At 45.9% G+C, this 16,981-nt stretch overlaps 1 protein-coding gene across 2 annotated transcripts in view; it reads right to left on the bottom strand.

The window, feature by feature from the left end:
- Positions 1–16,981, bottom strand: part of ELP1 (elongator acetyltransferase complex subunit 1) — a 33,627-nt gene that overhangs the window by 16,158 nt on the left and 488 nt on the right. For both annotated transcript variants that reach the window (XM_075447247.1, XM_075447248.1), the window contains exons 2-18: positions 15,655–15,807; positions 13,828–13,909; positions 9,960–10,040; positions 9,530–9,615; positions 8,167–8,266; positions 7,174–7,264; positions 6,555–6,678; positions 5,782–5,872; positions 5,095–5,325; positions 4,635–4,805; positions 3,890–3,989; positions 3,455–3,637; positions 2,563–2,669; positions 1,956–2,059; positions 1,067–1,120; positions 860–965; positions 79–194 (exon numbers count right to left, since the gene is read on the bottom strand). In XM_075447247.1, the coding sequence (XP_075303362.1) occupies positions 79–194; positions 860–965; positions 1,067–1,120; positions 1,956–2,059; positions 2,563–2,669; positions 3,455–3,637; positions 3,890–3,989; positions 4,635–4,805; positions 5,095–5,325; positions 5,782–5,872; positions 6,555–6,678; positions 7,174–7,264; positions 8,167–8,266; positions 9,530–9,615; positions 9,960–10,040; positions 13,828–13,909; positions 15,655–15,807 (1,980 nt within the window). The remainder of the gene's footprint in view (positions 1–78; positions 195–859; positions 966–1,066; positions 1,121–1,955; positions 2,060–2,562; positions 2,670–3,454; positions 3,638–3,889; positions 3,990–4,634; positions 4,806–5,094; positions 5,326–5,781; positions 5,873–6,554; positions 6,679–7,173; positions 7,265–8,166; positions 8,267–9,529; positions 9,616–9,959; positions 10,041–13,827; positions 13,910–15,654; positions 15,808–16,981) is intronic.

Raw genomic sequence — 16,981 nt, 5'->3', positions numbered from 1 at the left:
CACATCGTCTGCAGGCTGGCCAGCTGCCCCCTGTACTCCCTGACAGCAGACCTCAGCAGACATGGGCAGAGCACTGACCTGCAGCACAACCTTTGTGTCCAGGGGCACAACGGTGATGATACGTGAACCTCGCTCCACCTTGCGCAGAGTCTCACTGTTGGGTGCAGCAGCACTGCTCAGGCCAGCCTGCAGGGCTGAAGACAGCATGTTTATCAGCACACATGGTACACTGCAGCACCGTGCCCCGGTCAGGCTTTCCTACACGGCGCTGCAAGGTCGTACTGGACCAAACAAGTCAACAACACAGCAGTCATCTTCAGTGGTTCAACAGGAAGAGGACCTCTTAATGCTAAGCACTGCTGTACACAAAGTAGAAATATGTCCTCTATACCACAGGATCACAAAGCTCAACAGACCAGATGAGAGGAGCACTGAAAGATGTAAAGGACCAGCAAGTTGTCATCCTGCCTTTCCCAGGGTCTTCACACCTCTCATAGACAGAAACAATTTTTACTGGGATCCCTTCTCTACCACACACCCTCAAACAGCACACAGCCCTTTCTTTTTCTGGACATGGAAAGGAAGGAGAGAATGCAGGTCTAAGCTGTTGAAAACAGTGAAAGGACAACAACTACAGGACAAACCCTCCTCCCTGGGAGGGGCATGTGATATACAAAGTCAGTTTCCTGTGCTGCTTGCTCTCTGCTAAGACTTTTGAAAGCAGCTCTCTTCCTCCATCTCTTAAGCAGTTGCTCTCAGTGACCCAAATTCAGCAGGTTTGGATGTGAAAAATGGGGACATCTTGTGGTTCCAAGACAATGGCTATGAGCTGCCAGCAGCAGGCAGAGCTGGCATTTACCTTTCACTGATACGTTCTTCAAGCAGAAGCACTGACAGGTGTGGGAGCTGGTTGTCACCAACAAAAATTCATTGTATGTTGCAAATGAGGTGATGTTGGAAGCAACCTGTAGAAAAATGATGAAGTTTAGTGCTGTATAGAATGGAACAGGAAAGCTGTGTTTGGTAGAGGAAGAGGGAACGCAATGAGGGGCGAAAACTTTGGTACCTCAATATCATTAACAAAAAAACGGCATCGATCTGTGAGGCCCAAGATCACCTCCTGTAAATTAGAAGGATGACAAGTATAAGTTATCAGTGTCACAACCTCCAGTGTTTCATAACGCTGACTAGCACTGGATTGAAGTACCTTACAATTAGGTACTGAGTACCTCACGTGAATTGCTTAGAGAAGCTGGACAGGAAGTCATGCAACCTCAATACCAGGAGGGCTTACTTAAGTGTTTTTAAACACTTCTGGCTGGTAAATCCAGCTTGGTCTACCCTGTAACAGAGGCTGCACAGTAACAAAATAGAAGCAGAACCATGCCAAATAATTTAGGTTTTTATTCGGCAGCATTTAGTCCAAAATACCAGAGAAAAAGCACTAGTACAGAGCAGAGCAAAGCAACTCCATATAGCATTCACCTGGATGCACGCTGAAAGAAAGAAACCCTGAAACTACCAGCAAAATAGCTAGTCGTTCCTGAAGTATGTAACTATCAAGAAACTGTCACCAATAGGAGACACCAGTAGTAGGAGATCTGCAATAACTCAATGCAGACATATTTGCTAACAGGGTTAATTCACAAAAAAACAGAACAAAATACTGTTTTCACAAAGAGGAGGGCAGTGACTGCTGGAAACTTTAAATCTGAAATTCCTCACTCTTCAATGACATTATTCGTTGTATGCATAGAATGGGGAGACTGGGTGTTAACCGCGCACCATCAGAAATGCTCTAGAAGACAAGCAAAGACATGCTCTCAGCTCTGCACAGAGCCTTATGAAGAGCGCTGTGAAGAAGTATCACTGGACCCTGGGTGGAGGATCATGGCGCACATCTGACACAGAGAACAACTGAATAGGGAATTTAATCTGCTCGCAGCCTTACTTACTTCGCCACTGATCCTTGTGATGGAAGTCTGCACACAAGGGTAGGGGAACCGCACAGCACAGCCACTGCTAGTCCGCCAGGGCTCAAGGACTGGAGTAGTAGCCTCTGAAGAGCAAAGACAATCAAACAGTTTCCCAGCCAATCAAAGACTCTGACAGTACAACCACATGACACACATCTCAAGAAAACCAGAGCTAGAAATAAGCTACACTATCTGACAGACAGGAGAAATGCTGACACAAAAGTCCAGGACAGAGCAGACAAGAAGGTGGTAACTTCTAGGGGCTCAGCAGCACCTTTATTCCACTGTGGTACAAGAGAGAAGTGCCAAGGACAGGACAGTCAGCCAGCACTTCTGAAATCACTAAACCAGTCACCTTCTTTTCAAATCATAAAGTCTGAACTATCATTCTCAATGACATTAACGGCTCTCTGACACAAATTACTGATTTTGACCCATTTCTGGGAGCAGAGGGAGCATGAAAGGCAGGACCAATTACCAGCAAGAGTCGCCCATGTCCCTGAAAGTCAAATCATCTCATTAAACCTTCTGAGAAACCTGTAGTAACTACACCTCAGATCAGGTACCTTAATAGGTCCCAGCTTACCCCAGAGGTATTTCAGGATCTGTCTATCAGCCAGCTGCAGAGCTACAGTTCTGGTCACTGGGCTGCAGCACAGGCTGATCACTTCTCCATCTACAGGCACAGACAACCTGGAGCAAGACATAGAACATCAGTCACAGGAGATGCATTTAAGACTTAGACCCTGCATTTCCTTTGTGGCCGGATAGAACAACGCGCGTTTTCAGCATGGGCAGATACCTTGTTCATGTTAAGGATCTTCTGTAGTCTTTTCACACCTCTGTCAGCTGATGTTGGCACCACAGGGCACCAGCAACTACACCCAACAGGCATTTGCCTAACTGTGCTGGTCACTCTCTGCATACTTCTAGCACTCTGCAGAGCCCACACCTCCTTTGTTACAATTTACAGTTCATATGCAAATCAGCCTCTCTTTGCTGTGTGAGTGCTGCAGAAAGCAACTCTCAGAATCCCTTTGGGAAGCAGATTTCTGTACCCCAGGTGACTTCCTTTTGTCATCTGGTTTTAGTTCGACTGAACCCACAAAGCCCAGCAGCTGAGGAGGACAGGAGTAACGAGGGCTACCAGTCCTCTTCTGGACCTTGATAATGGTCAGCAAAGGGTAGAATGGAGGAACTCCGTACTCCCAAGAGCGTGGAACTCAGACAAAGGAACAGAGATATGCTGTACTGACACAGGCATGCTAGCATACACCCTCAGGCTGGGTGTGGGCATTAAGACTACTGGAAAGTGCTGACCAGTAGGCAGCTTCATGAGCTGTTTGGTTCTCCTGCAAGAAGAGAGCCAGATTCCCCAACCCACAGCCTCCAGGCTGCCTGTCTGCTTGGAGACTCAGTTCCTTCTAGGCACTGTCCAGAGGTGTTCTCAGACTCCACCTGCAACAGATCTCTAGTACCGTAAATTCAGGCGCTCTTCCTCAGCTCCAGCCACATGAGGCACTGCAGTCAGATGGTGAAGGACAGACTGAGCGGCACTCTCACCCTGACCAACCACCAGGAAGCTGTCATCTGGCAGCCAGGTGAGAAACTGGAGGCCCAGAGGATTCATCACTTCATTGTTGCTGCCACCCACATCAACTCTGTCACAAAATAAGAAAGACTAGGAAGCAAATAGAACCCGATTTCAGTAGGCCACCTCACTGGAGAGACAGAGGTCTTCCTAGGCCTAATCCTTAGCACTACTTGCAGCCCCAGTGCCAGAACAATGAAACCATGCTATCTGACAGCCTCTTCAAAATCTTGAGACAAGTGGTCAGAGCTGTGACCTCTAAAACATCCAGCCAGGCACCACCCTTTTCTCCCCAAGTACAGCCATATTAGTTCTATATTACCTGTAAGTTTTATCCAGGTATGGTGTTTCCACAGCTGCTTTAAATCCATTTCCACCCACAGCTCCAAACTTGACAGTGGGGTCATTCATTGTGCTCTGTCCTAGCAAACACAGAACAAAGAAGAGTTTAGAGATCCTGCCAACAGATCTCCTTTCATCTGCATTATTCTCAAAAAGTAGATGCTACAAGAAACTATTACAAAAGTCAGAAAATATTACCCCTACATGTACAGCCACCACCTAATCCCCATTAGCACTTACCCTGAGGAACACAGTTACCTCGTAATGTCACAGTACAGAACTCAAGAGACAGCAGCAACAGCATACTCGATATTCACTGTACGTAGGACTGCTTTGGGAAGTGCTGGGTGCCTCAGATAGATCCTAGGCAGCTATTCCTACACATTTCCAGTGCCAATCAGCAACATACCATCAGAACCGATGGCAAGAGATACCACTGGCTGCACTCTACTCAAAATGAAGCTACGCAGGGGGATATGAGTAGCATAAGCACACAGGCAAGTGCTGAACGCTGCCTTCTCACACAGCCAACGCACTACCAAATTGCTCCTGTGCCACCCACACTACTGGAGATGAGGGAACTGAGCTTGAACCCACAGCTGAACCAGGCATATCTCGCTCCTGCCTACTAACGGCTTGAGTGACCATCACCCTACTAGTCCCCTAGGGCACTGCTCTCACGGACAGAGGGTTTCCTTTAACAAGACAGTGCAACATGCTCTCACCATATCTATACACAGAGATCCTGTTATCAGCATCCAGGACAGCCATGTCTCCATTATGTTTGGGATCTGTGTGAAACGCAACCTGATTAACTGCCTGTTGGAGCTGGAGCTCATAGGTACACATGGGTGGAGGCACCACAGCATGCTGGAACGCTGTGACAAGCACTTTATCTGTGGAAGAAGAGAGAGAAAAACCCAAGTTGTAACCCAGTATAAACGTTAGTGAGGCTCTTGGTTAGGTTCCTTACTGAAAGCAGAAACAATGTTACAGGAACACACAGTTGCTGCACCCTTAGCAGTTAACTCCATTGAACCACCTCTGCAGATTCCATCAATTACATGGTCCCTCTCACTAACAGCTCTGCAGGAACAGCAGCTAACAGAATCCCATCCAGCCTGCATCCAAAAGGCTACACCACCTCTTCTGAATCTAGAGCTGCAAAGCAGTCCTACTGCTTACCTCCGTCTATCACTGCCACATTTGCCACGTGCTGGCTGTTCTCCCCCATACCATGATCTGTAGTCCAATGCCAGTCATAGGAGAGGTAATGCCAACCCTGGCAGAGTACATGCAGTCTATATGGCTTCTCTTGGTCCCACAGCAGCGACACCAATTGATTTTCCTCCAGGCTACCAAAATGTAGAGTTTGCTTCAGGTACCAGTGATAGTTCCCTGTGGTCCATAGCTGAACTATAGAAAAACAAATGGTTACTACAGACTACTACTCGAGACCCATCTCAAACCTTCCCCACCACCATTGCTCTTCTAGGGGTCAGTTAAGTGCAATAAAAAGAATAGTTCTAGCCTTCAGCCCACAGGCTGTGGCACACAACACCCACCAACAAGAAAACAACAGACTTCATCCAAAAGCATCAATCCTAGAATTCTTTGAGCTCCCCTTGTGAGAAGGTATCAACATTTTACGAAGGGCTCACACGTTTAGCATTCCACTAATAACACTTCCAGTTGCAGCAGCCTGGAAGATGCTTTGAGCTCAGGCTGAACTACCAGTTTTTCCTGACCTGCACAGGGGCCTCAAAGCTGTAGGCAGGGCTCCCTAGTGTCTCCTAACTTGCCGAGGAGTACCCACTGCTAACCGCATTTGCAGGCATCTGTAAGACCCAGAGCCTCACACAGTGTTCTCACCATAACTGTTTGGTTTGGAGTCTTCCACCTTCAGGTCTTCCATCCATATAGCCAGGATCGTAGATTCTGCATTCCAAAGCAGTTCATTAACCTGCAGAAACAAACACAGTTCTTACTGATATTGTTGCTTCCGTGTAGGGTGGGTATGCTCCCAACTGGTTTGCAAGACCATGAGTTGGCTCCTTATTTTCAACAACGTAAGGCATGGCTTAATATACTAACACAGCCTTTGTGTACTGCAAAGCTCCTAACAGCTGGAGCAAAGCATCCTGGAGCAGAACCTGTCACAGTGGTTTCACACAGCTGAAGAGGCAATAAAACCAGAAACATTACAGTAGCGTTCTCTTTGCTTTCCTTTGCACAGAAGTTGAAGTAACACCTCAGCAGTAGCTTCTCACTTCTCTATAGTGAAGTCCCACTTTAGTGATAGTGATAAATTACCACTATTTAGGATAATGTGAGTATTTCACCTCACTCGTGCAACACCTGACATCCTGAACAGCATTTCTGAAGCATCTGCCTGGTAGAAAGCATACAGGGGCCGGATGCACCCCATGGCTACAATCGCCCTGTACTTGTCCCCGTACTACGGGCCTGAAGAGAGCACTGCATCTTCTTCACATGCTTCTTCACTTCTTAATTCCCTTTTCAGGTCAGTTTTTCCATCAGGACCAGCAGTAAGTGTTAATTTAAAAACTTCCTCCTAAAATCTGGAAAATCTAGTCCTCCTCTCTACTATACTCTAATCAAAGCAGCCCAGACACAGCACTTACTTTGACCTGCCCTTTCTGGAATGGGAGGGTGAACTCCCCGTGAAGAAGTCCATTCTTCTCCAAGAAAACCACATCATGTCTGTTGGGTTTTTCTTGTGTGGATGCTATCAGGTTTCCAGAGGGCCTTAAAAAAAGAGCCAAATGAAAAGTGGTTGCTCACATAATCACTAGCTGTCAATAACACCAATGATCACACATTTTCTCCAGAGACATGAAGAAAAGGGCAGCAGAGGATGTGTTTTCCTCAGCACTGTTCAGACAAAGTCATCAGTCCAGCAAGGACATCTTCCAGGGCTCATGACACCCTCAGGTGAGCACGTAAATGTCAGCACTGGCAAAAGGATCTATAATATTCCTATTTATACAGTTGAGTCCACAACCACTTGACACTGAGACTGTGCAGAGAATCTATCCCTTCCTCCCACATGTAACACAAGTATTAGACTTTTCAGGGTTCAAAGGGCTACTCTTCCTCATGCTGAATCAGAAAGAACCTTTCTTCAGGTTTTGGGAAAGTAAACAAACACTGGAGAAATGAAATTGATGCTGATCAAAGACTGTGACCAGGGAATAAAAAGCGACGCTCCGCTGCCAGCATGCATAATGCTTTGCTACTCACTTCCAGGACAGCGCTTGTTCTAATCCTGAGATAGGCTCACTTGTTGACTGCAGAACAAGCTCTCTGTTCCATACTCGGACCTTCCGAGCACCTAAAGGTTGAGAGAGCAGTAAGACAAAGGTGTAACAAAGCACTGGGAAAAGACTTTTCTAGTTTTATGAGGGTAGGAGAGCAAATTTTGATGCACATGAATAAAAAGGAGATTTTTCTTGTACACCTTAAGAAATAAGAACTTACTCTGTCTCAGGCAGTTGTTCCATAGTAACTGAGGGACTCTAAAGGAACCGAGTAGGAATTTCAGTCTGATGTAGCTCAGTCATAGCCACTTCCCTCTCCAACTTTCAACACAGAAATGTTAAAATCTTCCTATAAATGCAAGATCCTCCCTAATCTGAAGTACTGAAGGTAAGAATCCAAACTAGCAGAAGGGCAGTGCAGCTTGGTGCCATTCAATATGTTGACCAATACAGTTAAACTGCTCAGTAGTATTTATCACGGAAGACATCAGTTACAGTCTTACAAGTAAACTATGTGCTCATGACCTCCTTGGCTTTAGGGCAAAACCTAGCGAAAAGTATTACCAGTATTTAAACAAAACTGTGTAAGGCCAGATTGCCAGTATGAGGGACAGTGTGTATGGCAATCCAAACAGATTCCTCCACTTGGCACTGGGAGCCCATCAGAGACTGCTTAGAACTCGAGTGGTGATTTAACACTGGTGAAAGAGGCAGTTCAGATAGTAACTGCTCAGTAGTAACCTCTCCTGGCTTCTCACCAGACTGAAAACCAAACTGCAAATAAAGTGTTTAAAAGATTGTGTCTATAAAATGCCTCTGCAAACACCAAAACAGAGAAAAGAGCAATTAATTAGCTCAGCGTACCCTTGCTTTAAGTGGCCAAGAGACCACAAACACCAGCCAGTTCTTGCCTTGCCTAGTTTCTGCTTAACAAGCTTCTTACACGTTGTTATTTCAAAGAAGTTTGGTGCCATACCTGTCTCTGGACAGACAGCGCTCACTGCAACAAACTGCCCGTCTCCTCTCCATGTCACCCGAGGCCTGCCATCATCCCAGGCTGAAGTAGGGGACGCTTCCTGAAGTCACACAAAAGACAGTTGCATCAAAGCTTGGGAAGATAACTGCTGTCTTTGCCTAAACAGACCACATTACTAAGCCAGCTCCTTCAAGAGCCTTGCCATGAAATCAATCCATTAAAAAATCTTAAGGATGTAAAGTAAAAAATTCATTACTCAGAATGTTATTTCAGGAAATGACAGAATTAAAACTGTCTGTAAATTCAACCTGCTCCTCCTGCCAGCGCATATGACTTTCTATTCACATGATCACACGCTATCCTTCCCCTCCACCAGGGTCTCTGCTCATAGACCAGCTGCGCATAAGCTGGACACAAGGGTGAATCAAGGTTTGTTCATGACCGATGCCTGGAGTCACAACCCCTTGGAAGGAGAAAGGCAAGAAATGCACACCACCCAGACAGTCTGTATGGCAGACAGAAGCTGGGATGAGAAGTAGCATTCTTTGAGGCAAACAGCTTCTTTGCCGAACAACACAAGAAATAAAAAAATCGCAACAGAATACACGTAAAGTGGCAGCTGTTAAAGCTTTATTTAACTTTGCCAAACTAGGCATATTTTCCCAGATACAGCCAAGTCTCATCCCGTCCCTCCTACCACTAAAGCTGGAACAGGCCACATTTCATATCTCTGCACTCTAGCCTGCCATGCTTCAGCAGGACAGTTTTAATTTTGAAACTTAAACATAAGAAGGGAAATCCAGCAGTGGAGTGTTCTTAGCGATGATGTCTTTTTTTCACCAAACAAAAAGTAGAGAACACAAGACCCAAACAAGGAAGCGTCAGACAAAGGAGCAACGAGCTAAAATGTGGAGGCACCTGGAGCTGTCTCACATGACTGGTCATGCTCAGCAGCCCAAATCCTTCTACTCTTGCGTTCTGGGAGCTCAAACTACTGTTATTTCTGCTCCTCTCAGTCAAATTGCATGCTATTTCTCTTGGTCATAGGAAAACTTCAGTTCATAGCACACATTCAGCAAAATCAGTCATGCTGATTTAAGAGTGGCTTTACCTTTGCAAATACTAGTGCTTGCAATCTGCTTGCTTTGAGCTCTGTATGAACAGTCCTAAGTATTCCCAGCTGCTGTCTTGAATTAAGAGAAGGATAAAAATGCTGGATTTCAGGTAACAACAGAAACAAACAGAAGCAGCCTACTACCAGAAAGGCAGTGGCAAACTGGCACTGCAGGAATAACAGAAACTCTCCTTATATGTGTTTTCCCAGAGACAGTACGGGCATAACATAAGAGAACGAGTATAATACCATCTGTTTCCGATGCGCTGCCTGTTTTCCCTCTGATCCGTGGAACTGTGTCTCCTTTTTACCCCAGCCAAGAGCAACAAACTTTCCTGAAGAAGAAATAATAATTGTAGCAGAAGATTTACAGCACTACTCTTCATAGCGCGGTGAACACAACCACAGCTCCAAGCCACCCACGCCTTCCATCCAAGTTTAATTCTAAAAACCTGCAGGAAATTTACATTGCCGAGGAAGTCCTCTAGTACAGGGAACTTACTTGAATTTACACTGACAAGTGAAATACTGGCCTTCCCTTTCAGGTGCCCAGCAGCATTACAGTCTAAAATGTCTCCTGGGCCCTGGTAAGTGCTCAGCTTGATTTCTTTACTTTCTACATGCTTACAACACACCAGTGACACCAGTTTGAATCACTTCATTTCAGTGCACCTCTCACCTTCCCCAAACTCATCTTGGTGGATTTGCTTCTCAGTCACTGGTTCGAAATCTCTTGTCATCATGATGAGTGTTTGCTGACCTGCAGGGTAGACATTAAGTACAGTAATAGTATCTCCAGCAAATAAAAACTCACAGAATCACAGAACGGTAGGGGTTGGAAGGGACCTCTGTGGGTCATCTAGTCCAACCCTCCTGCCGAAGCAGGGTCACCTACAGTAGGCTGTAGAGGACCTTGTCCAGGCGGGTCTTGAATATCTCCAGAGAAGGAGACTCCACAAGCTCCCTGGGCAGCCTGTTCCAGTGCTCCGTCACCCTCAGAGGGAAGAAGTTCTTCCTCATGTTCAGACGGAACTTCCTGTGCTTCAGTTTGTGCCCTTTGCCCCTTGTCCTGTCACTGGACACCACTGAAAAGAGCTTAGCCACATCCTCCTCACACCCACCCTTCAGATATTTGCAAGTATATATTAGGTCCCCTCGCAGCCTTCTCTTCTTCAGGCTGAACAAGCCCAGCTCCCTCAGCCTCTCCTCATAGGAGAGATGTTCCAGTCCCCTCACCATCCTCGTAGCCCTCCGCTGGACTCTCTCCAGTAGCTCCTCATCTTTCTTGAACTGGGGAGCCCAGAACTGGACAGAGTACTCCAGATGGGGCCGCACTAGGGCAGTGTAGAGGGGAAGGAGAACCTCCCTCGACCTGCTGGCCACACTCCTCCTAACGCACCCCAGAATGCCATTGGCCTTCTTGGCAGCCAGGGCACACTGCTGGCTCATGGTTAACCTGTCGTCCACCAGCACACCCAGGTCCCTCTCCGCACAGCTGCTCTCCAGCAAGTCCACCCCAAGCCTCTACTGATGCATGGGGTTGTTCCTCCCCAGGTGCAGGACCCTGCACTTGCCCTTGTTGAACCTCATCAGGTTCCTCTCTGCCCAACTTTCCAGACTATCCAAGTCACGCTGAATAGCAGCACAGCCTTGCAGTGTATATACCACACCTCCCAGTTTGGTGTCATCAGCAAACTTGCTGAGGGTACATTCTAACTCTTCATCCAGGTCGTTGATGAAGAAGTTAAAAAAGGCTGGGTCCAGTACTGACCCCTGAGGGACACCACTAGTTACCAGCCTCCAACTAGACTCAGTGCCGCTGATGACAACCCTCTGCGTTCTGCCATTCAGCCAGTTCTCTATCCACCTCACCGACCACTCATCCAGCCCACACTTCCTGAGCTTCCCTAGGAGGATGTTATGGGAGACTGTGTCGAAAGCCTTGATGAAGTCTAGGTAGACAACACCCACGGCTCTCCCTTCATCTACCCAGCCAGTCATGTCAACGTAGAAAGCTATTAGATTGGTCAGGCATGATTTCCCCTTGGTGAATCCATGCTGACTACTCCTGATAACCTTCTTTTCCTCCACTTGCTTGTTGATGACCTCCAGGATAAGCTGTTCCATCACCTTTCCCGGGATGGAGGTGAGGCTGACCGGCACGTAGTTCCCTGGGTCCTCCTTCTTGCCCTTTTTGAAGATTGGAGTGACATTGGCTTTTCTCCAGTCCTCGGGCCCCTCTCCTGTCCTCCAGGACCTCTCAAAGATGATGGAGAGTGGCTCAGCAATGACATCCGCCAGGTCCCTCAGCACTCATGGGTGCATTCCATCGGGCCCCATGGATTTGTGGACGTCCAGATCGCTTAAGCGATCCCTCACGCAGTCCTCCTTGACCAAGGGAAAGTCATCCTCTCTTTTGGCTTCCTCTCTTGACTCTGGGGCCTGGGATTCCTGAGGGCCTGCCTTGGCACTGAAGACTGAAGCAAAGAAGGCATTCTGTAGCTCTGCCTTCTCTGCATCCTCCGTCACCAGGACACCCACCTCATTCAGCAGCGGCCCCACATTGTCCCTAGCCTTCCTTTTGCTGCTGATGTAGTTGAAGAAGCCCTTTTTGTTGTTTTTGACATCCCTTGCCAACTCAGTGTTCTCCTGTGTTGTCCTATTGTTCTGTCATGGACTTGAATATGGAAATGTTTCTAATAGTAATATGACAGTGAAGAGAACACATCATTCAAAGCAGAAAATCTCCAACTGGAACAAAAGAACAGTTTCAAGTCTCTCTCTTCAAAACCATGCTTCCTCGCCTAACCTTAGCAAGTTCTTTCCACCTTCAAAGTAAGTACCTGGCACTCTTAAACATTTTCTCTTGAGATATGAAGGACAAGGTAATCGGGAGCAGTCAGCATGGGGTTATGAATGGGAAATCATACCTGACCATCCTGATAGCCTTCTACAATGAGATGACTACCTTGTGAATATGGCAAGACCAGTGGATGTCATTTACCTTGATTCTAGTAAAGCTTTTGACATTGTTCCCCATAACATCATCACAAACTCAAGAAGGATGGGACAGATACAAGCACAGTGAAGTGGACTGAAAACTGGCTGAACTGCCAAGTTCAAAAGCTTGCTACAGTGGCAAAAAGCCCAGCCTTAAGTCAATCACCGGTGGCATGCCCTTGGACACTAGGGCCAATGTTTAACATCTTCATTAACGACCTGGAGGATGGGACCCTCAGCAAATCTGTAGATGACACAAAATTGGGAGGAGGTACACCAGAAGTCTGTGCTGCTGTCCGCAGGAACCTTGTCATGTAGGCGAGATGAGCTGTCAAGAACCTTATAAAGCTCAACAAGGGAAAAAGCCATGTCCTCCACCTGGAAAATAGTAATTTCAGGCACTAGCACAGACTGGTAGCCAAGCAGCTGGAGAGCAGCTTGGCAGAAAAATGAACGGTGTTTGCTGGGGGATGCGAAGCTGAACATGAGCCAGCAGTATGTCCCTGCTGCACAGCTGGCCAACAGCATCCTGGGCTGCTGCATTAGGAGTGTTGCCAGCAGGCTGAGGGAGGTTATCCTTCTCCTTTACTCAGTGCCGCTGAGACATACGTGGAATACTGGGTACAGTTTTGGGCTCCCCAGTACAAGACAGGCAAGGACATAGTGGAATGAGTCCAGCAAAGTGTCTCACAGACGACTGAGGGCTCGGAGAATCTGTCATCTGAGGGGTGGCTGAGAGAAGTGAGACTGCTCTGGAAAGAAGGCTCCGGGGGCATCTCATCAGTCTGTATAAATATCTTATAAGGGAAGTGGGGTACAGTAAAGACGACAGAGCCAGACTGTTAGTGGTACCGAGTGACAGCACAAGAAGCAATGGGGACAAAACAGAACACAACAAATTCCATCAAAACATAAGAAAACAATTTTCTACTGTGACAGTGGTCACAGACAGGAACAGCGTGCCCACAGAGGCTGTGGGGTCTCAATCCTTGGAGACATCCAAAATCTGACTGGGCATGGTTCCCAACTTGCTCCAGGTAACCTGCTTTGAGCAAGGGAGTTGGAATACGTGATCTGCAGAGTTACCTTTCAACTTCAAGCATTATTTTGTTTTGCTTGAGGCTAACCTTATTTTCTAGGTGAGACACATCTGTGGCTAACTTGAGCCTGTGACACACATATTTCATACCAAAGGACAAGCAGCAGGTTTTGTTACTAAGAAATCAAATGCAGATATAAAGGAGCAATCTTTATGTTTTAGAGGCAAGATCAAATACAATTCCTTGGAAATCTGAAAGACTAACCACTGTTCTACAAAACTCCTCTTTTTGGGCCTGCTTCTGCTTGGATCACCAAAGCGCCTCATGGGTCATGACATGAAACCTCACATACAGGATCAGGTTGAGTTTCTTCTCTCTGTAAGTCTTAGTCCCAACTTGATTACTTTGTATTTTGCTTCTTCCATCTTAAACTTAACTATGTTTCATCTTCTGGCTGTAAGGAGTTTCATTCCTAAAGGCAGAAAGCTTACAGGCTGTTGTAGATACCTGTTGCAAGTAAAACAAGCTCTTGATCAGGACTCCAGCTCATGGTACTCAGACCGCTGTCCACACTTCCAACACAATCCACCTGCAAGACCAAAATAAGATCACAGAACTGCAGGAACACCACTGCAGCACCACCCCAGCACAAAAGCATACAGTCACCAAGGCAGGGAAGTCCTCTCGTACTTAGAAAAGTCACAAGTCTTACTTTACCCTTTGTGTTGAACAAAACAAAAGAAACATTTCTACACAAAGACGGTTCCAGAATGTTTATGTATGAGACCACAGATAATCTAGACATGAGCACTTTCTTCCATACACAGTTTAGGAAGAGCTTTATTCTGCAACTCTCAGTCTTATGGTAGCATGTATAATATTAATACTAATCTTGCCTGATTGGGTCTGTGGTTACATTGGTAAACATACAAACATCCTGAAGTCACAAAACACAGACATAATAGTTTTTACCTAGAGAAACCCAACATGCAGTTAAGGGACACTGCATCCATTAAAACTCTGATCAGCTTGTGCATGCTGAACTCGATAATTGTATATAGCTGCACTAACTTCACAGTTTATGAAAAACTGGGCCAGTTTCACCAGGTCACCAGCAATAACAGTGGGCAGAGAACTTCTGTCACACACTGTTATTCTGATTTTCAAATGGCATGGAACAGAACAATTGTGATAAACAGCAAGATGATGCCATTCAAGGAATTAAGCTTGGGCGTCCCTATCTTTTCACGTAAACAAAGTGAGACTGGGCACCAGTGGGCAGAGTAACCATCACCCACATGCAAAAGATTTCACAACAAGCAAGAGTAACCTTCAAGACTTCTTTCTTGGTGCCCAGACTGCATCAAAGGCAAATAACTTTAAAATTGAGAAAGCAAGCCAAAAAGCCTTGAAATAAAGGATCTGAAGTTAAACCTCAACTCTGACCCATATATCAGTGCAAGGAAAGTCTCACAACCCACATCTTTTGTTAATCTCAATTCCCTTATAAGATGTTGTAAGTTGCAATATGGGACATATTTTTCAGATGCAGCTGATTGTGTATTTAAACGGTATCTGCAAATCAGACCCAAACAAGAGCCAAAACAGGTGAGCTGCAAATAATCACAATCTGACAGTGAACCCAGACAGACCACTGTCATCTCATGCCCACCCACACCTGCACTGTTGGGCTGGTACTGTGGGAGCTGAAGGAGATTTCAGAGGGTGCTGCTGTGGTGTTTAATTGTGTTCTTGAATATTGTACAAATCTGACAGTGAGGAAGGAACATAAAGCAAGTATCTTAGTTCCTGCCATATTTACTCAGCTAAGGTATTTTGGTTTCCTTTTAATGTTTTCTAGGCTTTTTTATTCCAAATATTCTTCAGGTCACACGTACAACTTTCTCCTCTCCTCAATTAAGTCATGTCAGCATGACATTCCGTATAGACTGATAACAATAAAAAGGTAGCTACACGGTGAGTCATGAACAGATTACTTTATCCTGTACCTAGTCACAGCAATATCGTACTGCTGTAAGAGTGTCCAGCGGACCCTGTGCTGCTGGGTTGTGCCAAACAGCCCCCTAAGCAAACATACAGGACTAAGGCTGTGGGTAGATAAGCCATCATCTCAGTTCCTGTTCTTTTACAGGGCGTACACTCTGCCCTTAATCCTGCTCAAGGCTCCCACAGAAATCAGCTCATCTGCACAGAAAAGGGAGACTAACCACAGAACAGCATGCAATAAACATACAACTGCCCCTGAAGAAACTAAAAGTGTCACCTTTTTCTTTGAAATCCCTCAGTATTGTTGTGTCTTTCCTGCCATGTTACCTGTTTCGTGCTGAGATTGCACAGTAGGATGTCTCCAGCTGCTGTAGCAACACACACGCACTCCTGCTCTGGAATATGTTCGATACCCACGATGCGGCCACTTCCATCCTCAGGCATGAAACCCTCCGCAGTCAAGGAAACTTCTCGTGTCACCTTGACATAGAGAGGCCGATGACTTATTAACTACACATCATTTCTCTGAGATTTTTTGCAGAAATGACAGAGTAACATCGGTGGGTATTTCATCCTACTGCAATTACACAAAGCATTACACAGCAGAATTGAGGATGTGGCACCAGGAAACAGCCAACGTGCAAGTACTTATCTTCACTTATCCATAGAAAACCATGGAGGTCCTCTTATGATAAAAGCGCTAGACAGACAATGAGAAAACTCACATAAGAGAGCAAATAATAAATGGCAATACTATAGCTTCCAACTTGTCTTGCTAATCGTCTTTGAACCCCCTTTTCATACTTCTTCACATAGCATCAATATTAAGAGGCAAATGGGTAGCTGCTTAAAGTGTTCCAATACTCCTAAGGGGTCATTCAGACTTTGCAGACACACCACCAAAAAAACCCAAAGGAAAACCATTTGGATGTGTATTCAGGTACACCAAAACAATAAAGTTTTGGCTAAAATAGCTCTCTCCAGCTTAGTTGCATGAGTGTCTTACACATCCAGTCATCAGGGGAAAAAACCACAGTAATAAAGACCTGAAACAAACCCCCTCCCCAAAACAGAAAAGGAAACTGATACACTTAGCAACTTCAAACAGGCTTTGGAATTTAATTTGAAAAAGATTTTAGTTCACAGTCTTCACAAACAGACCACAATGGAGATTTTTAGAAAACATCCTTCTTTAAAAATTAGATGCCAGGGAAGCCCGACAGCTCTTGTGTCAGCTAACTTCAGAACTGAACACACTGAAGGAACGAGATGCCTAAGAGCTGCATAGTGTGTTTCCAGAGAAGACACTACAGCTCAGCTCTAACAGGAATTCACAGCTCAACGGCACTTTTCTTTAGTGAATGCTGGAGTTTATTCCCCCCTAGAGCACAGTTTCAAAAGCTTCCTCGTGTACTCTTCAATACCCCTTTGCCTGTTTACTTCTGTTTTGTGAGTTGTGTCTCTGATGCAACAGTTCACTGGACCATACTTAAGACTAAACAAGAGGAATGACCCGTGCCAAATATAACCACCCTCTTGGAGGCAGATTTAGTGTTTTAAAAGCACAGCAAATCACTTCAGCCCCTAAGATCACAGGTCGGCCTCACAGCCAACTTTCTAGGCACCATGAGACACCCAGCAAGCAGGCAGCAGC

The sequence above is a fragment of the Opisthocomus hoazin genome, chromosome Z (genome assembly GCF_030867145.1).
Source record: "Opisthocomus hoazin isolate bOpiHoa1 chromosome Z, bOpiHoa1.hap1, whole genome shotgun sequence".
Classification (NCBI taxonomy): domain Eukaryota; kingdom Metazoa; phylum Chordata; class Aves; order Opisthocomiformes; family Opisthocomidae; genus Opisthocomus; species Opisthocomus hoazin.
This window is presented reverse-complemented; position numbering and strand designations above follow the sequence as displayed.